Here is a 22,062-nt window from a genome sequence, read left to right as displayed (position 1 = left end):
GGTTTTCAAGGACCGTGATGAAATGAGTACCTGCAATGGTGATTATAGTAGAGGGAATCGGATGTTCTCTAGGATGAACTTTCCTGAAGACAGGTTGGCCTAGCAAAAGGACAGGCAGAAAATCAGCAGACTGGATCGCACTGGTTTGCCAGAAGAGCTTTGTGGAATTAGTAAGCTGAATGTCACGCCCAGGTGCACACAGTGCAAGCAATGTTAGTTTGGGGACTGAGTGGTCAGAGGTCACTGTTATGTAGGTTGAAGAAGTGAGAAAGTAAATAAACGGGGCAGGTGTTCTAGGAGTCCAATCAGATTGTGTGAACAAAGCACACACCCCACAGTAGGGGTGCAGCCAGATTCCTGCAGGTGTCTGGGATGGGGGAGTACCCACGCCCGTCAAGTTCCCGCTTCCAGAGGCATCACGAAACAATGAAAAGCACTCGGTGTGATGACAGGGAGCCTCCATTTAGAGCCTTTTGGTGCCAACAACATGGCCTTAAGTAGGCCATTTCTCCAGTTACCCCATGTGTGAAATGGAGATAATAGTGCCTGCTCTGGCCATATCACAGGTCTGTGTGAGGGTCAAGCAACATAACATCAGGGAACATGCTTATTTGTTTCCTTGGCAGTCTGAATGGGAGAAGGTTGTATACACTGGCAGGTTTTACAAGGGTTCACCATTGTCACAGTGACTGGCTGGATTACCTAGTTTAGGGTTTTCATGAAACTCCTGGTTCAGCTGACTACCTGCTTTTCGCTTCTACCAAGAGATCCCAGAACTGACCTGGAATCATGAGATCAGGACTCTGCAAATTCTGCCATATGCTTTCCATCTAAACTTGGGCAAGGTGTTTCTTTCCTCTGGGATTCAGTTTTCTCAACTGTACAATGAAGGCAAACTTGAAGGGGATTTGTTTCTCTAACCTATGTACTGGAGTGACTAAAGTGTGTTTAACTGTCGGAATTTTCATAGCTTGGCTTCCTTAAAAAGCCATGTGCGTTATGAAGACTATCACATGATGAGAGTAATATGATTGGAAGAGTCACTTTTAAAAAGGTATACTGACTGTTACATACTTTTAAATTAATTAGGGAACTTTTGAGCTGCCTCTTTGGGGACAGAAGCATGCCTCTATCTTTCCAAATTGAGCCAGAATACTTAATTTTATTAAAAATATCCAAAGTAATGTAATCTAGTTTCCCCCTTTGGGGGTCCTCCTCATTTTTCATTTGACTGGAATTCATACTGATGGCATTTCAGAGACATAGCGAGGCTTTGGTTCTAAAAGGGATTAAGATGCAGGTAGGAATGTACAAGTTGGGAGAAAGGAACTAAAACTTCTGGGTTAAAATAGTCATCACATGGCCTTGGATTTAAAGTTAGAGGGTTGGGCTCTGAGCCCTGGGGTAGATTGATTAATACCTTTGAACCTTCATTTCTTCTCCTATAAGTGAGAACAAAAGATCTTATTCCATAAGGTTGAGGATTAAATGATATAATGAATAAGAAATGCTTTCCAAATTCTAATGAGCTATAATGTATAGGGGGTTATCATGTTATGTGCCTGGAGGGTCAAGGGGGAATTACGTCACAGGTCCCAACAAAGGCCTTTCAACGAGGCAAAGTCTGAGAGCAACAGGTGAAGATTTGCAAATTCCAAAAGCACCTCGAGCATTTAATGTCCGCCACTAATGACATCTCTGAAATAGAGGTACTGGGTTGTGGACCAAATGACTTTTTCAAGTTCCATATATCCTGCTTCGAATTTAGATTTTCACACTTAGCTGCACAAGACTGCATAAAAGCTGCAGGCAAAGTCCAAGAGTTAGATTAATTTTCCTTTACTGCCCCTGCATCTCAAAGCCTTGACTTCAAAGCCTCAAACTGACTTCAAAGAAAAGCTCTCCAGGGCTTACAGCTGGTTTTCACTGTGTAGACCTAAATTTTAGAACATTCCCCAGAGGCATCTATAGAGAGTGGATCCCAGGCATTCTGGCCTGGTTCCGGAAAAGATGGATCATGTAAAGTGAGAGGAACGGGCCAATGTGGAAATTCCCAGAGTGTTCTGCAACTTTCTCTCATTTTAACTGCATCAATTTCAGGTTTGGGGAAGAGGTGGTAAAACCGAAAAATTGCTATTGAAGATTAAAGTTCAAGCTATAAGAAAGAGCTTAATGAAATACATGAAATAATAGAAAACCTTTGAAAGAAGTGATTCTGTCCTCTTGGATGCATGATGTGTCCGAGACAGAAAATGTTGGACATTACTGGTGGGGTATTCTAGAACTTGATATGAACAATCTCTGAGAAGAGAAAATTAGGGTCCCATTACCTAGTTACTAAAAAGGAAGATGTTTCAATGGAAGGAAGGCCCTAAAAGCAAAATCCTGACATATTCAATGATAAAACAGGAAGCTGAATCAAACACATAAATGTGTTTTAACAAGGCATTCTACCCTTAAAGGTTTTTAGTTAAGGTCTCATTATCAGGCTGCATAGGGCTGAGGGAGCTGTAGATACTATACTATTCCTCAAATGGTTGACTTTTTTTTTTTTTAATTACTTCAAGGTAGCCATGAAGACTGGCTTGCCAAATTTCTACCTTCCTCAAAGTTCACAAGGATCATTAACTTACTGGGTGATAGAATCAGAATATTTCCAAAAAGATTTCAAGTTAGAATGATGGGATGAAAAAAGGAAGATTAAAGTTTTAAAAGTAAATGTAAATTCCTGCACTCGGATTCAAAAATAGCATATTCGGCAGTGCAGAATTTGGAAGACTTGACCTAGGAGAGTGCCAGGTGAATCAGGTTTAAGAGATCCTTTATGAGCACTTGTTCTATTTAACATTTTTATCCTTTTCAATTTCTATGTCTCTGAGAGTCTATGAATCATTTTGTCATTAAATGCTGTGTCTGGAGAGAAGAAGTGGAGAGCAATAGCCCATGTGAAATTGGACGCGTTCAGAAAGTTCCGCTTTGGACAGAATCACGTTGAAACTTCTTGATCATGAGTTTACACTGATGGTGGTTTAAGTTAATGCCACCCCACACCATAAAATTTTCAAGCTTAGAATGTTTGAAAATATTTCCTTTCTAAATATTTTGTTTAGCTATCTGGTTTCAGAAAAAAAATAATTAGAATATTGATATCTGCATAATTATATTGGAAAATGCCACGGCCCTTAGGATGGCCTTTAGAGACATCTTCAACCTGCAGCTTCAGACAAATCAGGCCTACCACTTGATATGTATCTCCCTCTCTAAATCTACATAGATGATTCTGAAAGGGTGAGAAAATATTTAGGATCAAAATAGAGGATGCTGTAAGGAAATATCTTTCTTCTCTATGTAAGGAAATAGCTTTAGAGTTGTGCTGGCTAAAAAATGCAATCAACATTGGGTACCATTATGAAACTTGGTACCATCATGAAATTAAGGGTTTTAAACTTTTTGACTGACATTTTGAGTTTTTACAGAGCACTTTGTAATCCACTGCAAGTGGCAGACATAGTACTCATTACCATGTTAAGAATGTTAAAACTTCTCAGATTGGTGTGGTGGGATGAGGGGAAGGCATGCTTTATCTTCTCCCAATAGGGCATTACCTATGATTAGGACCCTGAGCTTGGGCCATGGAGTGGGCTTGCATGTCAACGCCTATGTTTCCTTGAGACTAGCAATCGTTTTATTGATTCTGGAGCATCTCGTAAGGTACACTCACATCAGTGCTATGTGAACATCTGTAAATTCATCAGTGTCAAAATATGACCAATTACAGGTTCTCCACACAAATTTGCTTATAAGTAAACACAGCACACACCTTGTTAATGTGTAAAATGTTAAATGTGTAAAATCAGCAAAAGCACACCGTGTGCCATAGCTAAATGTTAATGCAGGGTACATGAGATGTGGTTTTTGTTTGATATTTAAGGGTATTTGGGGGAAAATGAAGAACATTAAAAAATTGTCTTACCATACAGGTATTTTCCTTCATTAAAAGGAAATAAAAATGAGAAATAATTTTTAAAAATGTAAACAACTCACGGTACAAAATAAAATTTGGTTCATTAGACTTAAAAAATTCATACCTGTTATTGTGAAGCCACCTAAAAAAGAAAAAAAGAAAGAAATGTTACAATTTATTTAATTTACACTCTAAATAACAAATACCAGTGACATCAGACCGCCTGACAACCCATCCAAACTATAAAAACTTGCCAAGTTGTATATACCATTAAGAAAAATATGAAAACATCCATTCATGACTTAATCGCTAATCATTCTTTTAAGATTATGAGCTTTAGTGCACAAATTTAATTCTTGTGCATACCTAAGAAAGCACTGATTTTTTAAAAGGTTATTCTGAACCCAAAGCGGAATGTAACCTATCCGACCTTCACAACATTTTGAGGCCAATGGCTCTAAACAACAATCTTGCTAATAAATCAACAGAAATAAAAGATAAGTCAGAAAGCTACTGTAGCACCTGATAGAAATGGAAAATAACCTAGAAAAATGGAAAGGAAATGCAAGAAATGAAATGCTTACCAAGCTCATTCAATAACAGGGCTGCGAAGGAAACAGACAAAGACAAACACAGAATAAGAGACCAGATGAATAATGAAAGTAAGAGGAATATCAGCAGAAAGAAATCCAGGCAGATCTGATTACAGTGGTAGTTGCCGCAGTAGTAGGGGGCTGCTACTAAAAAATTGGTGCACTCCAAGTAAATGCGGCATTGGGAGTATTTCCAAATGATCCCAGCACTGATTTCTGCAAACGTGTGTGACTGATTCTATATATATGAACAATTCACTTTATATATTATTTCTTGACATTTAAGAAAACATTTCTACCATATGTTTACACACAGTATATATATATATCTAGTTTGCTAAATATAGTAGAAATATTTTATGAAGTTAATCCTAAACCTTATTATTTTTTTTTGCGGTACGCGGGCTTCTCACTTGTGGCCTCTCCCGTTGCGGAGCGCAGGCTCCGGACGCGCAGGCTCAGCGGCCATGGCTCACGGGCCCAGCCGCTCCGTGGCATGTGGGATCTTCCCGGACCGGGGCACGAACCCGTGTCCCCTGCATGGGCAGGCGGACTCTCAACCACTGCGCCACCAGGGAAGCCCCTAAACCTTATTTGAGTGAGCCTTCCTCATGAAATAATTGCCTGGCAGTTAGTGAATTCAACATATGGAAGTCTTAAAGCATCCAGGATCTCAGGGATTGTACCTTTCAATGAAAACAGAGAAAACATCTTAGGAAATTCCATTTTGGCCTCCCCGCCCATAAGGAGACTTTGGCCCAAGATGAAGTTCTCTCTCTGGAGGTTCTATTTGCATGATATTTTGGTCATCAGGAAATGCTTATGTTTTTTAAATCCTCAAAATCTGCGTCCCAGGAATCAGTGCTTATTTGTGTGTCCTTATCTATGACTTCTGCACGGTATAATCGGACAACCAGATAGCTTCTTGTGGACACATAATGCCACAGAAACTGACAAGACAGGGCGGGAAGGCCTGGGGCAGCAGAGGTGGGGTGTGGGGCGATGTACATAATTTGTCTTTCAGGTTTTGTGCTTTAAACCCAGACTATAACTGTAGCACTTTATTCTGGTGAGAGCTACCTGACTAAATGTATCAAATAAATTACTTCCAGAGTTGTAGACGGGAAAGTTACAATCACCTTTTCAGGATCAGTTTTCCCTCTACTGGTAGTGGCATTACTTTATAAAACAAGTTAGTAATTTTATTTATGGTGACACAGATCCACTTGATGGGGGTCAAAAGCAAATAGTGCTATCAAGGAATTTTAATTTGCTTTTATATGAAGGCATATTTTACCAAAATGACAATTGAAAGAGCTGTAGCCAAGATGCTCTTCCTTGAGATAAAAGGCAGTCCTTTAGAGGAATGCATTCAGAAGTAAGTGCTTTTTCCTTTATGTTAATGAGGCATTTTTGATCCCATCTTTGTAAGAAATCGGCACAGTTTTCTAAAGTGTCTTTTTCTTCCGCCTGCTGTCTGTGGAGCATATTAAATAGGCTGCATTAAAATGGGTCCCCAGTGCTCCTTTCTCCATCATTCCAAAGGCTCCTGTTACCTTTTTGAACATGATTAAGTCAGGACAACTTTGTTTTTGTTTGTTTTCTGATGGACTCTGAGGCCAGTGAGTTCTTACAAAAGTGGGATTAGAATTCCCCCAAATGTTGGGTCTGTATAGGAATTAGTCCTTTGTATTTGATTTTTTTCTTGACATGTAAAAGTTTACATTTCTTGCAAAGTGGTCACCTAATCATCTATACTGCTTTCATCAGTGGTTTAAATGCAATTAATAAGAGCTATTAATAGGAACTATGCTCATTTTATATATATATAATCAAGTGTATACCACTGCATTTAAAATGACCACTATTAGAGGGTAATTATGGGACGCCCTCGGAATAATTCAGAATAAAAAAACTATTTTTAAAGCTGATATAAAATTCCTGTCCTTCCTTCTCAAATATAGGCTATATAAAATAGATATAAAATCAAAGACAGCAAAAAACTGGCTTCTTTCTTCAAATAGTTTCTAAAAATAATAACACAAATCAACACAAAAATCTAATTATAAGGATACTGCTGTTTATTTTTTATTTTTAGAAAAAAATTCTATATGTTAGAAATGTGTCAATTCTACAAGAATCAAAAGATTTTGAAGCATAAGGCAGGATCGGCCTTAAGTAAGGGCTAAGTTCTTACTGAACTACCATATCTTTCCTACTAAAGAAAATTGATATGACCATGTTTTCATACATATGGTCTCTTAAATATCATATCTGATGATATGAAAAATATTTTGCCAAAATGAACACTAGGATATTGATACCACTACTCTTTAAAGATCTTTGTTCTAAGTGTGGTTTTTTTTTGGAAAACTGGCTTCTCTAAAGAAGACTAATTATTGAATTCTTCTGAAATTTCCTATTAGTTGCCATTAGACCCATCTACCATGACTAACAGGTATTAAGTAGTCTCCGTCACTAACATTTTAGGGGATATTTAATAGCTAGAACCAAATTTTAGAATGATTCCTGAATAGTGAAAAACTAAACCCAGAAATCATTCTTTTATGTCATCCCTTCTGAATTACAGAAATCCCTTCCAGTATATCTGAAATCTGGTATCAATCAAGGTGAGCTGGCATTTCCTGAAGAAAAGGGGCATTGTTTGGTGCATTTGTGAATATGGGCAGGGAAATGAAATTGCTAAAGCTTCAAAGGAGAGGAAGTATAGTACTTGGAAGCCGAGGAAGAGGAGAGAGTTAAGTGTGAGAGTAGGAGACACAGAGAGAAGAGTACAATTTCTCACTGGTATGTCTTTGTATACTCTCACACCTTTCTTTCCTCTTCTTATCCACTTTGGTTCCTCAAGCACAAGGAAGAAACTGCACTCTTTCTCATATTCCTCACGGTCAAATATTCTAATGGTAATGATCTTCCTGTGGGAACACAAGACAAAGGCAAAACAAATGGTTGGAGTCACACGCTCATGCTAGGTGTTCACCAAGCAGCATGTTACTGTGATGTTATGGAAGGAGAACTGGACACACATGGACCTCCAGGAGTATGTAAAAGGGCATCCAGGTACTCTCAGCTGGCCCCATTAAGTTTCCTCTGCCAATCCGTCATTTTCACAAATTCTTCCTGCTTCAATGAGCAGTCAGGTGGTATCCCAAATTAGGAAGAGAAATCAGAAAGTCGGCTTTATGTGGGTGCAGCAAGCATCAGCACCAACTTTCCCGGGCTCGAGTGCACTGACAATGAGTAGCTCAGACTGCCATGTGCAGGCCCAAAATGGCTGATGGAGCTCCAGGCTGGGCTTCCTGTGGCCCCAGAGGAGATCTATGCCCTGTTACATAGATGGAGGGATGTGTGCATTGTAAGTCACGTTCTGAAGAGTGCAGGCATCCAGGGGTGGCACAGGCCAGCAGAAGCTGTTGGGCTCAGCCCTGGAGCAGTTCCCCCACCTTTCTTCTCACTCATCTCCACCAAGCGGGGCTCGCCAATCACAAGGAGGAAGGTCTTGTTTTTCTCATACTCCTCATCATCAATTACCTTGACTGATATTGTTTTGCTGAAACAGAGAAGAATAGAAATTGACGAACAAGGGGACTAGGAAATAGGAGAGAAGGAACATAGAGAAGAGGAAAGCAAGGTTAACGAGTGGAACTTCCAGACAAATGGCAACTGAGAAACTTCTGGACCTTGAGACTGTCCTTCCAGAATGGGTGTGGGATGGGTCTGAGAGAGTGGAAAGGTCACCCAATGCACAGCTCCCCTGCCCAGGACCACAGAATTGTTTCAGCCAAAATACAGCACTCATACTACTAGGTTTATCATCATCATGGGAAGCAGAAAAACATAGATCACAATAATAAGAAAAGAAAAATATATTTATTTAGTAAATGTCTTAACCACAGGATTGTCTGAGCTGTGCTCTGGAATTCAACCCTTTGAAACAAATCAGTAAACCACATCCAAATATGAACAGAGGTTACATCTGAGTGACAGGCATAAGGGTCATTTTGGGGGGCCTTCATTCTGCTTTACTGTATTTCCAAACATAACATTTTTACCATAAAATTTTATTAAAATAATAAATGCATAAGAGCATCACAAAATAAAATAAAAGTCTTTTATCTTACCCCACCCAATGTCCTAGACTCAAACTCTTTTTCAGGTGAGTCAGATTTTCCACCTAGATCACAAGGGGAAGTTGTCCATGTTTTGCTTGTCTTTCTAAAGATGGAAGCCTCCTAAGGTGGGGCGGGGTGGGGGGAGTCATGATGTTCTAGTTATTTTCTTCCCTCCCAAAGCTGACCTTCCACTTTGACAAAATACACTCTACCCTACTTTCAAACTCCACCGATACACCAAGGCATTTCATTAAGAATTCTTCCTGTAATCCATCCTTTAGCGCTTCTTGCCTTATCCTGTGGTTGTGATTGACAGGCAGGTAGGACAAATGCAAATATTATGCAAATCTCAACTCCCCATAAGCCTTGATGACACAGAAAAGAAATTTAATGTTACCTTCTAATTAATAAGGGCTTAATCACTTCAGGTATTACAACTTATTCAGAGCCCCCAAACACTTGTTAGTCCTTGAAAATATTTTTTTTGTTCAGTACCATTGGCCAAGAACATTTCTGACTAAAGGTTTTAAAACAATGAGTTTCTAAAGACACACAGTTTTAATGTCATGGACATTATTTAGTTTTGGTGGAATTTTCTAGGTCTTCTGGAAGGAAATTAGTCTATAACCTTTTTTTTTTCAATATTGATCAAAGCCCTCAAGTTTCATTTAGACCTATGCAAGCCAAAGAGCACCTGTCTTCTTTTCTCGTATGAAGGAGAATAAAGGTAGAAGCTGCTTTTAATTCTCTGGGTTTCCCAGCCCCTAATGCTAAGTGAGATCAAATGATTGCTTCTGATTCTTGGGAGCCTCATAACCTCCTCGCTGCTCCTCAGCTAAAGAACATCCCCCATAGCGCTCACATCCCCATTTCTCACTACTAAGGAGTTGGGGTGCATGACGGTGCCTTTCTATCCCAGCTCTGTCCTCAAAGGCTAGATGAGCAGCTGTCAATGACTAAAGCAATAATCATTTTTTAAGAGCAATTAGATATTTACAAAACTACCAACAGTCTGACAAAAGTCCAACCACATGTGTACAGTGAACAGTTCCTGTCTAACTTCTAGAACTATTTTTCTGGAATTCACCCATTTACTTTATATATATATATATGTGTGTGTGTGTGCATATATATATATATGCACATATATATGTATATATATATATATATATATATATATACACACACACACACATATATATATATATACAGGCTGCTTTGACTACACCAGGGTATCTGATCATTCCTCAATATCCAAAAAACACAAAATGTTAGAGAAAGCACAAGAAGATGTAAGAAACGATGATGCCTGTGTTTTTAATTTCAGAACTGAATTTGACGTTATAAGTGAGATCAAATTTACTCTTCAAAAACCTGCCAAACGTCTACCCTCTTTGTCATCCAACTTATGTGTTTTAGGTATTAATTTCAATCTTACTGCCTTATAATCATAAATTATACTTGTACATCTCTGCTAAAGTCACCAGCACAATATGACCATGGGTGGGAAAGCATTGGTGGGCATTAGCAGGGCCCTGCTATCGTCTTCTCGCCCCAGTGGCCCCAAATTCATTATCAAGGCACTTCATGGTAGGGTACATGTTGCAATGCTCTTGCATATATTACTTTAAAACATTTGACTTATCTTTTTCCATCTTGTACTTCCAATCTATCTCACATCTGATATGTTATTAGATTGTAGAAATAAAGAAAGCACAGCGGAGATGATTGTAGTAGTCTTGCTAATAGGGAGAGCATTTGTTTAGGAAAGGCACCCAGTTTCATTCCCAAAGGGCAACATGACCATTTACTCACAAATAAATAGAAAAACCCAAATAACATAGTGTTTCTTATCCTTGGTGAATTTAATCTGCTATTGCTATGATAGGTTTATTTTCTACACTCTGAGTAGCTGATGAATGTGAGAAATATAGGGTCCCACCCAATTTGTTTGTATAATAAAATAAGCACATAAAATTTATCAGTAGAGTATCACTATTCACTGGGACCATAATCCTTAGAAAACGTTTCAGTATTGGATAACTATGACACTGGAAATTCAACTTATGAAGGGAAAGAAAACAGTACCTCCGTAGGTACTTGGCAAAGATGTCTAAAATGAATGGGATTTGCATAATGGCATATTATTTCAAAATCATTAGTAATACAATCAGTAGTGCCCTTGACAGGAGGAGCCATTAAATTATATATTGATTTTGCTTCTCTTGCAAAGTAAAGCTATTAATAGGAAACTTGATTATTAAAGGACAATTCAGTCAATTTAAAGAGGCAAGATAAAGTCAATCATTATGAATTAGGCCTCTGAATCAAGAGGCAAAAATCAGAAGGGACTGGTAATGTTCATTTTTTGCTTCAGAACAGAACTATTTCTCCCCTTAGTAAAGGTGGAGAAGGTGAAATTAACCTATATAAATTTTAAAGGATCATATCCTTGGGATGTCTTTTGCTCACTTTCCAGAGCCTAACTAATACAGGAAAAGGACTATCATTGCTTCTTCCATCACTGGGGATGTTACAGGAGATGGCGTTTATCTGGTGAAGAACGCAGTTCCACTAGCTTGATAATCAGCAGAAGAATACCTCTCTGTTCCTCACAGTTCTGCAGTGGAAATTATATCTCAAGGACTGAAGGGATCTTAAAGGTCCTCCAGTTTGCCCCCATTGCCACACCGATTCTCACATTCACAGGGCTTTTGCACTGTCCCAAAGACTCCCTCTCTCTGAGAACACAGATTCATGTTGTGTTGTACTTTGGTTCCATTTACCAATGGGAAGCAGTCAGATAGCTGTTGTTCTTTCTTTTTTTTTAATTGAAGTATAGTTAATTTACAATGTTGTGTTAGTTTCAAGTGTACAGCAAAGTGATTCAGTTATACATATATACATATATATATATTCTTTTTCAGATCCTTATATATATGTCTGTGTGTGTATATACATATATATAAACATGTCTTTTTCAGATTCTTTCCCATTATAGGTTATTACAAGATATTTAGTATAGTTCCCTGTGCAATACAGTAGTGTTGTTATTTCTTTAAATTAACAGGTTAACCAAAACAAGATTGGAATAGTCAGGCAGACCCAGCCCTTCATTTAACAACAACCCCTGCACTATTATTACACTGATAAGGAACAGAGAGAAAACTGTGTCATGCAATTTTCAGCTACCGTAATTATGATGAAGAAGGTAAGGAGAATTTCTCACTTGATCTTTTTTACATCACTTTAAAGTTGAAGAGTATACTATAACAATTATGTTTTCGAGAAACTAGCAACGAGTTACAAATCTCATGATAACATTAAAACATTAAATAATTTCTCAGGATGGCCAAAAGTTTTACTGATATACATTTTGGATCCATTTCTAGAAAAAAAAAAAGCATTTGGTTAAGAAAGATCAATTTATTTCGTGGAAAAACACAGGTTGTTCCTTTTGATTTTTGCAGTGCCTTTCCTTTGATGATACTAAGCCCACATCTATACTTTATTTCCAAGTCTCTCTCTTATCTGATGGGTCTCAAAGGACCAAACATCTTCAAACATTCTAGTAAGGAGTTCTTATATCAGGTGGTGACTCAGGTAAACTGTGAGAAAGAAGAGAAAGAGATGGTGTTACTAGTGGGAGCTAAAAAAGAAAATCTCTTCAAAATACATTCTAATCTCTCATTATTAAGCCAAAGTCGTATCAGTCTCTTCAAATTTCAGCCTCAATTGGTCCTTCTGTGGTTTCGTCTCCCTAAGACTGCTCTTGATATTGGGAGAAGTGACGAAAAGGGTTGGAGGATGAAAAAGAAGAGACTCTTTCTAAATCCTCATAAAATAAAAAAGATTTTAGAGAGGATTTCACACATGTAGATGCTACAATGTCTCTTTTAAAATTTATTTTATTTTTAAGATTTAGCCTCTTTTTAGGTGTACTCAGGAGTCAATGGACTGATGGGCATTTCGCATTTCTTAGTTCACCGATCGATCTTCATAGCAGCCCTAGAAGTGACTTCTACAACTTGTACAATTCAGAGGAAACAATGACTGAGAGAAATTAAGTAACTTCCAAGGTCACAGAGTGAGACTCCTGTAACTGGCTCCAAAGACCAACATCTTTCAATTATGTGACCCACGCAGTCCTTATTCATTCAGCTGTGCAGTAGTTTTATGACCACTTTAAAAGATCTGAATCATTATTTTGAAGTAATATACAGGTTTATTGTTTAATCTTTATGTTAACAAACTACCAGGATTAGCAACGATAGATTTTCAATTCTATTTTTAAAAGGAGTGCAGCACACATTATATTCGATGATGGCTGTCATAAAAAGGTAAATCCTTGAGGCGATAAAGGTCGTGTTAGGATTAACTGAAAAGCACCATGAACACACGAGGGCTCCCCAAGTCTGAGGAATATGAGCAGCCGACCAGCAGCCTTGGCTTCACCTGGACGCTTGTCAGAAATGTGGAGTCTCAGGGCCCACCCCAGACCCACCAAATTGGATCTGCATTTTATCAAGATCCCCAGATCGTGCTGATGCAAGCCAAAGTTTGAGAAGCGCTGATCTAGACAGGATAAAGGGTTCTTTTATTACAGATAATAAATGAAGAGGCTGGTGGTAATTGGGCTTATATTTTGGAACTGTCTGCACATTTGAATCACGTGTGGAGCTTTGAAAACTCTACATGCCTGGGCTCGGCCCACTCCAGACCAGTGAGCTGAATCTCTCTGGTTTGGGGGCCTCGGCACGAATACAGTTCTAAAAAGTTTTTCAAGGGATTCTAATAATGTGGCTGGTTGCTGGCTAATGGAGAATCAGCATGTCTGGCCTGATGTTTAAAAGAATGTATTAAATAAGGAATAGGTAGCATTGTGAGGAAGTCAGGGTCAAAATTAAATTTTAGATCTAATTAGTAATCTAGGCTGAAGCACGGGAGAGACATTTAACTTTGTCCTTCACTGGTATTCTTTTCTGGATTATAGAGAGCACATAAAGTTGTCGTTTTCTCCTCTCAGGAAATGCTGGTCTCCACAAGCAAACTTAATACTTATAGATGAGAAAACACCTTAAGCCTCGGGGTAGCAGAGTGATTTCCTTCTCAGAGAGATAAGAATTCTGGTGCTAGGTTTTTAGACAACAGAGGTTCTATTTGGAGAATAGAATAACTAAGGGTTTCATTTGCCACAGAAGACAGTAATTAATGTCTTATATTCTTTCTCTCAGAGAACCTCTGAGCCATGTCAGTCAAAAGCCATGTCTGTGGAACTGGAAACTTTCCACCCGGAAGCCACCACATTCAGACTCAAGAAAGAAGTGACCCAGGACCGACCTCATCTGAAGGGAAAAGATCTGGCAATTTCTCTGATCATAGAGGGATGTCATCAGGTGAGGCAAGTTTGAAATTGAATCCCCAGTACACCTGATGTTAAAAGTTTCAGGATAAACTCCTCTTACTCAAAAAGACAAATAAACCAACTTAAAATGGGCAAAGGATCTGAACAGACTTTTCTCCAAAGAAAGTGAACCGACGGCCAACAAGTACATGAGAAGATGCTCAGCATCATTTGTCATCAGGGAAATGCAAATCAAAACCACAATGAGATGCCACTTCACCCCCACCAAGATAGCTATAATCAGAAAAACAGATAATAATATGTGTTGTATGGAGAATGTAGAGGAACTGGAACTCTCTTACACTGCTGGTGGAAATGTTAACTGGTATAGAGGCTTTGGAAAAGTCTGGCAGTTCCTCAGAAGTTTTAAAATCAGGTTACCATATGACCCAGCAATTCCACTTCTAGGTGGAACTCAAGAGATTTCAAAACATATGTCTACACAAAAACTTATACATGAATGTTTATAGCAGCATTACTAATAATAGCCACAAGTTGGAAACAACCTAAATGTCTGTCAGCTGATGAATGGATAATCAAAATGTGATACATCCACATAATGGAATATTATTCAGCAATAAAAAGGAATGAAATTCTGATACAGGCTACTAAAAAGTAGTGTAATATGTCACCCCAAACATACTGCTTTGGTATATTGATTATTTTGAGCTGCGGGTACGTAAAAATAGCAAATGCAGGGAGACGCTGTCTCTGAAACTCTCCCATCTGCCTAAAGACAGATGTTCCAAAAGGAGCTCAAATGTCATAAATTCCCTCCCTGAGAATTTCCTCAACCAGGGAAAGTGACTCTTATCACAGGAGAGGAGACTAGAAGTGGACACAGGGCAAACGTTGTCACAAACTGTCATATCTCCCATCTTTTCTTCTAAGGGTCCATTCATCTTTCCTAAAAATCATGTACTCTCCCCTAAGAAGCCAGTATCCTCTCTCCCCGAGCCCTATTAAGACAGTATTCAAGCTTACATTTAAGCCACCTCAGAGAATGACTCATTTTTCCCTGAGTATCTCCCATGTACACATGTTAAGAAACTTGTTTGTTTTTCTCTTGTTAATCTGTCTTTTATTACATGGTCTCAGCCAAGAACTCTAAAGAGGAGAGGGAAAATTATTTTTCCTCCCCTGTACTTTGACATGGATGAACCTTGAAAACATTATGCTAAAGTGAAAGAAGCCAGACACAAATGTTCAGACATTGTATGATTCTATTTATATGAAAAGTCCAGAATAGGCAAATCCGTAGACACAGGAAGTAAATTAGTGGTTGCCTAGGGCTGGGGATTGGGGAATAAATGGGGGTGACTGCTAATGGGCATGGGATTTCGTTTGAGGGTGATGAAAATATTATAGCAATGGTTGCACAGTTCTGAGAATATAATAAAACTCACTGAATTGCATATTTTAAATGGGTGAATTCGCTGGTATATGAATTATATCTCAATAAAGCTGTTATTACAAAACACAACAGCAACGACAAACAAACTTCAGGATACAATCGTAGTCCAGAAAAAGCCATTTCCTTGGGTAAGAAAAGGTTGTGAGAATATTTAGAGTGAATTTTCAGTTAGAAGTTTCAAATTTTGTTAGTACTGTCAAACAGAAAACTCGGGTGCTGCATGGCCCTGAAGCTAAGCGCCCTTGCTGTGACGGCTAGCTCCGCCACCCCTCAATCCGTCCCTCTCCCCAGGCAGAACACGCACTGCTTCCTTCAGGGTCAAGGGCTGTTGATGTCGTGCTTTGACAGGCTAAGCATTTCTGGTGGATGTCACCTCAGGCCTGGCTTCCTTGGCAGGTTTCTTTTTCCCAGAGTATAAAGTCTTACGAAAAAATCAGAAGCAGCATTTCCTTCATGGCATTCATTTAAAAGGAAAGGAAAGGACTCTAATCGTGGGTTATGCCTGCTGCCCTTGCAAAGCAAACAGCTCTCTTCACATCACCTAGGGCATTCTCCAGTGGTCTTTTCGGCATTGATTTCTCTCTACCAACAAGGAAAGATATGCTTGCTATGTGTTGCCTTTGTATCACTTGGCTTAAATTCCTGGCCCATTTTAAGCTTTTTTTTCTCTTCAGAAATTGACTTTGTGAGTTGCTTGGTGATTAGGGAAAGAAAGGGGCAGTCAGAGAAGACCAACACATATATTCTCAACATTTTCCATAAGTGACCCAAAACAATTCCCCCCCAATTAACATTTTAAATAGGATAAGAACAGACTGCCTTTCATATTATTTCTAATAACACTTTTACATCCTTTTCAGATTATTGGTGAGGAACTCTTGGCATGACTTCACTTGGGAATTTGTTCAAGGTTCCATTCTAAGATGCTCATAGAACAGGGACTAGATCATGACTTAAATCTACTGTTTCCTTCATTGAACTGTCCAGGGCACCAAACTAGGACTCAGATTACCCTGGATTTGTATCTTGACTCTGTCACTTTCTAGCTGAGAGATGTGGGCCAGTTCTGGCATCTTTCTAGACCGTAGTGTTATCATCTATCAAATGCGGATAAGGAAACTCACTTCGCAGTGACTATAATATTCACAGTGTCGTGATGATCAGATAATGGGTGTCATCATTCATCAACTGTGGATAATAAAACTTCACACGTGATTGCAAAGATCAAGTAATATAATGCATGCAAAATCATTCTGCAAAGGACTATAAGATGTTAGGAAGAGTTGTTACTAGTTGAAAAGGAGTGGTTTACTTTATAGTTTTTACTTGCTCCTTCACCCAGTCACCCAAAGGGGCAGCTGGCAGGTGAGAGGTGGAGGTCAGAAAATACTCAATGGAGTAATGGGCCATACCCTTAAATTCACTCTCAGAGGTAGCTTGGGACCACATCTCACATAATGGGCTTTCCAGGTGCAGAACTCCAAACTTAAAGATGCAAAACACATAAGAAGTACTGGCATATATCCAGAGAAAATTCTATCTTGAAAAGATACATGCACCCCAATATTTATAGCAGCACTATTTACAATAGCCAAGACATGGTAGCAACCTAAATGTCCATTGACAGATGAATGGATAAGGAAGATGTATATACAATGGAATATTACTCAGCCATAAAAAAGAATGAAATATTGCCCTTTGCAACAACATGGGTGGACCTGGAGAATATCATACTAAGTGAAGTAAGTCAGACAGAGACAAATATCATGTGATATCACTTATATGTGGAATGTAAGATATGATACAAATGAACTTATTTATAAAACAGAAACAGACTCACAGATATAGAAAACAAACTGATGGTTACCAAAGGGGAAAAGGGGGGAGGTATAAATTAGGAGTTTGGGATTAGAAGATTCAAACTACTATATATAAAATAAACAACAAGTTTCTACTGTGTAGCACAGGGAACTATATTCAATATCTTATAATACACTATAACAGAAAAGAATCTGGAAAAGAATACATGTATATATATAACTGAATCACTTTGCTGTATACCAGAAACGAACACAAGTTTCTAAATCAACTACAATTAAATAAAGAGAAATACTGGTTAGCTTCCCAGTCCCAGCCCTGACAGGTGTCCACTCACCACGTTAGCTGGATACACAAAGGGGACAGAAGTTGTACTTTTCCTGGAGCTCCTGGTATGAAGCAGAGCCTGACAAATCCGGATGGTACTATTATTTAATTTAAATAGACTCTGAAGTGAGAGTTGCTAAAGTAGCTGAACCAAAGTAATTCTCCAGGAGGACTTGTCATCCATGCACTGTGCACTGATCTCTTTGCATTATCAAGTGGTAATTGAAATCATTGCTTCAAGCAGAGCAAGGAGCAGGGACAGCTAAAATCCTGCTGTTCTCTGGGGCATACCAGAGGGCAGTCTCACAGAGCACTCGAGTAGGGATTTTCCAGCAGAACCTTGCTCTATTTTATTTTCCTCTGCTTGCTTTTGAATCTGAATGGCAACCAATTCATTTGTTCAAATGCAAAATAGGAACAAGTGTAATTCCTTTTCGATCTCTCTCTTTTTGGCAATCAGTTGTCAGCTTTAGAGCTACCTTCCCATCCCTAGAAGACATGCTGGTTGACCACCTGAAAGAGACACTGCAGAGATCCTAGAGTTATTGTTCCAATAAGTAATATGCAGGGAACTCTGGAAGCCACCACCCTCCCCAAAAGGTTCTATCCTATGATAGTATGCTAATATGGAAATCACAAGAGTAAAGTTTGCTAAGAGAAAATGATACGGATGTATTTTTAAATGTCCATAATTTTGTGATGTATAAAATTTATACCTTACCATTGCCTTATTTCCCTGCAGCTAATACACTTCAGTCTTAAGAAGGCTACATTAATAAGGATCCTGGGTTTGTTACCTACATGTGCACACTGCGCTGAGACGATTTGTCAATTTAGTGAAAAACAAAGTGGATCAAGCATTGGGCGCCATGTTGAAATACAGCAAAGTGGATCTTAGTCTTATTGTTTAATAATACTGACATTGTGCAAGTTCCATGGGAGAGGCACTTTAAACAAAACGATGGAGGATTCTCACCAACTTTTTTTTTTTTTTTTTTTTTTTTTTTTGCGGTATGCGGGCCTCTCACTGCCGTGGCCTCTCCCATTGCGGAGCACAGGCTCCGGACGCGCAGGCCCAGCAGCCATGGCTCACGGGCCCAGTCGCTCCGCGGCATGTGGGATCTTCCCGGACCAGGGCACGAACCCGTGTCCCCTGCATCGGCAGGCGGACTCCCAACCACTGCGCCACCAGGGAAGCCCTCTCACCAACTTTTAAACCGATTCCTTAATTTGTTAGGACCGTCTGTAATCTGAGCTCTTCACTGTATTCCTTAAAGGGAACAAAAAAGGTCAAATTCTCTAGAAGAAGTTGTTTTAACAAATTCCTCAAAGTTGAGGATAATGTTTAGGAGTACATTGGGGCACTGAGTATCTTTTCTACAAACTGAACACATAAACATTTTAGTTCAGTTTTAGAAACTTCTGTTAAGCCCTCAATTTGCCACTACCCTTTATAAGAATTTGAAATTAGATGAAATTGCTGCTGTTGAATTTCAAAGAAACAGTTGGTTTTCCATTCTTTTCAAAAGCTCTCTTCATCTTGAACATTTTCAACATTCCTGGGTTGTCATTAGACTCTCCCCAGAGATTACTTATACCTTTGGTCCTTCCTCCTTTGTCAAGATTCTTTTGTTCAAAGTAAAGAGTTTCCCTGGAAAGCAATGGAAAGATTTCACTCTTAGAATATTATAGGACAGCAGCTAGATTATGCTGAAAGCATCTCTATCCAAAAGAGGCCAGCTTTAAAAATAGAACACCAAGAAATAAAGCTGGGCTTTCTTAAGGTTTTTAATTCATATCCTCTTCCTCTTTTCCTTCCTTCCCTCCCTTTCTGCAAAGCCACAAAATATTCAATGGCAAATCAATCTCTCTCTGCATGCATTTGTATAAAATATTCTGAAAGACAGGATGCCAGGAATTTTCTTGAACATAACTAAAATAAATCGATAATTAATGAATTAATGCTGATTTTTGTATCTCACATTTCTATTCCATGTCTAATATTTTGTTGGTATTCTACATTAGATTAAGCAATCAATTCTTATGTCTTCATACTATTGTAGGGGTTCAGAATGAGCCTCCCCACTGTTGCATGAGGATTATTTTGAGCTAAAGCCAATCAAGACCCTGTGGACTCAAGAGGAAACTACTGTCCCTCCATTAACTACCTAGAAGAAATTAAATTGGCGATTTTTCCCAGAAAAAGAGTTATTACCAGAGATAACTTTTATCTAAGTGGCATTTTGTGTGTGGCAGGGCAAACATCTAATTACCAAACATCTGTTCTTCTCCTAACAGCCCTATGAATGACCCTCCTGACCTTGGAAGTCCCAGGTCCCGCTCCTATTCCTTAGTTCAGGATGGCATTTATCTCATTTAACCTTTCTGCTTCTGAACCTCTCATGTATACGGGATCTCTGACCCTCTCATGCATGTTGGGTTCCTGTATGTATGAAATTAAATTTGCTTTTCTCCTGTTAATTTGTCTCATGTCAATTTAATTCTTAGACGAGCCAGAAGAACCTAGAAGGGTAGAGGAAAATTTTTATTCTCCCTGACACTATCTATTCTATAAATATGTTTGGATTTTAGTTTTGTATTTCACAGTGGAGGCCTATGGTTTACAGAAAAAAAAAAAAAAAATTTACTTACCCAGTGGGTATAAGGTTGGAACGACAAATTGGGTTCAGGTTTCTTTATCCTGAAGGTGTTATGAAGAAAGCTCTCCAGGAAGTCTATTAAGCTAATTCCAATGTTAATTTATTTCCATAAATAACAGAATTATTAAGACTAATCAGGTCCCTGTAACCATGACCATGGCTCTGAGTGGTTCCACAATACTGGTGGGGAAAAACGACCTCCTAAAATGCTGTCTTAGGAAAGGGACTCAGGTTGCAAAATTCTTATTCTGTCATTTACTATATGAACCTGTGTGAGTTACTTCCTCTTCCTAAGGCTCCTGTGCTGTAAATGGGTTATAAAAATGGTATTTATCTCTGACTGCTGCAAATAAATCGTGATAACATATATAAGGTGCTTGACACAGAGCCTGGCATGCACATATATATATATATATATTTATTTATTTTTTTGTGTGTGGTACGCGGGCCTCTCACTGCCGTGGCCTCTCCCATTGCGGAGCACAGGCTCCGGACGCGCAGGCTCAGCGGCCATGGCTCACGGGCCCAGCTGCTCTGCGGCATGTGGGATCCTCCCGGACCGGGGCACGAACCCGTGTCCCCTGCATCGGCAGGCGGACTCTCAACCACTGCGCCACCAGGGAAGCCCGAGCCTGGCCTATATTAAGCGCTAAATGAATATTAACTAGGTCTACTATGACCACGAGCAATACTGTGTTAAGAACTGAGACTCTTGGGATTGAACTGCCTGTAACTCGTGCAAATGAATTAATCTATGCCTTAGTTTCCTCATCAGTAAAAATAAAATAATTACATCTATATCATGAGGTTGTTCAGGGGATTATATGGGAAAACAGAACAGGACATGGCACACAGGAGGCACTCAATCAGTAATGGTTATATCATAATTACTGTTACAGAACACAAGGAAGAAAGGGACTAGGTACTAAAGCATTTCAGTAAAACTAGTATCAAGGGGTAGGTTAGTAGAAATCAATACCACAGACTTTTTAAAATCAAATTTTCAGTGTATATCTTTGGCATTTGCCTTCCCTGATAACCTAGGCAAAACTTGATTCTGACCCTATTCATGTGAAACATCATAAATTGGCAGAATGAACAAGTTAGTATTAGCCAGTCTGTGCTTCATGGGCTCTTTTACACTAAATACAATTCAAATAATATAAATTGCTTTCAGATCATTTTTGTGTTATTTTTCTAAAAGTGTTTTTCCTGCTTGTTAACATCATACTTATTCAGTGTTGAGAATCTGACAAATGCAGAAATGAAGGAAAAGAAATAATAATCACCCATAAGCCTGCCACTAGAGATTACCATTTAACATTTTAAAATGTTTGCTTTTAGCTTTTAAAATACACAATTGCATAATTTGGACCACATTATGTGTGTACGTATGTGTGGGTGTGTATAAATGAAATTTGGTGTCATGATTTTTCACTTCATGTTATATTTTGGATACCTCCCATGACATAAACAAATATAAAAACTCTCCTTTAAAATGGCACAAGATGTTCTATGAAATGTCTTCACAATAATGTAATTAACTATATTTTTTACAGTTATATGTGATAATGAATTATAATAATAATGGATTGTGGGCCATTCATTTTTTTCTCTCTACTGTCCCTACCTAAACAGACTGATCTATATTTTAGTAAGGGGTTAGGGAATAACTAAAACACACCAAAAATATTATTAACTTTTAGTGCTTTCTTATGCATGAGCTACCTGGGATTAGGTCTCTTAGAG

At 38.6% G+C, this 22,062-nt stretch overlaps 1 protein-coding gene across 28 annotated transcripts in view; it reads right to left on the bottom strand.

The window, feature by feature from the left end:
* Window positions 1-22,062, bottom strand: part of SLC8A1 (solute carrier family 8 member A1) — a 439,650-nt gene that overhangs the window by 108,312 nt on the left and 309,276 nt on the right. For 15 of the 28 annotated variants that reach the window (XM_067007716.1, XM_067007713.1, XM_067007709.1 and 12 more), the window contains 5 exons: window positions 8,022-8,128; window positions 4,549-4,569; window positions 4,089-4,106; window positions 3,974-3,988; window positions 31-99 (listed from right to left, as the gene is read on the bottom strand). In XM_067007716.1, coding sequence (XP_066863817.1) covers window positions 31-99; window positions 3,974-3,988; window positions 4,089-4,106; window positions 4,549-4,569; window positions 8,022-8,128 — 230 coding nt within the window. Of the gene's footprint in view, window positions 1-30; window positions 100-3,973; window positions 3,989-4,088; window positions 4,107-4,548; window positions 4,570-7,389; window positions 7,494-8,021; window positions 8,129-22,062 lie in introns of all 28 variants that reach the window. The other 13 variants (XM_067007722.1, XM_067007711.1, XM_067007721.1 and 10 more) reach the window with 5 other exon arrangements.

Source organism: Kogia breviceps, chromosome 11 (genome assembly GCF_026419965.1).
Source record: "Kogia breviceps isolate mKogBre1 chromosome 11, mKogBre1 haplotype 1, whole genome shotgun sequence".
NCBI classification, from domain to species: domain Eukaryota; kingdom Metazoa; phylum Chordata; class Mammalia; order Artiodactyla; family Physeteridae; genus Kogia; species Kogia breviceps.
The sequence above is the reverse complement of the archived record's forward strand: the minus strand, read 5'-3'. Positions and strand labels throughout refer to the sequence as shown.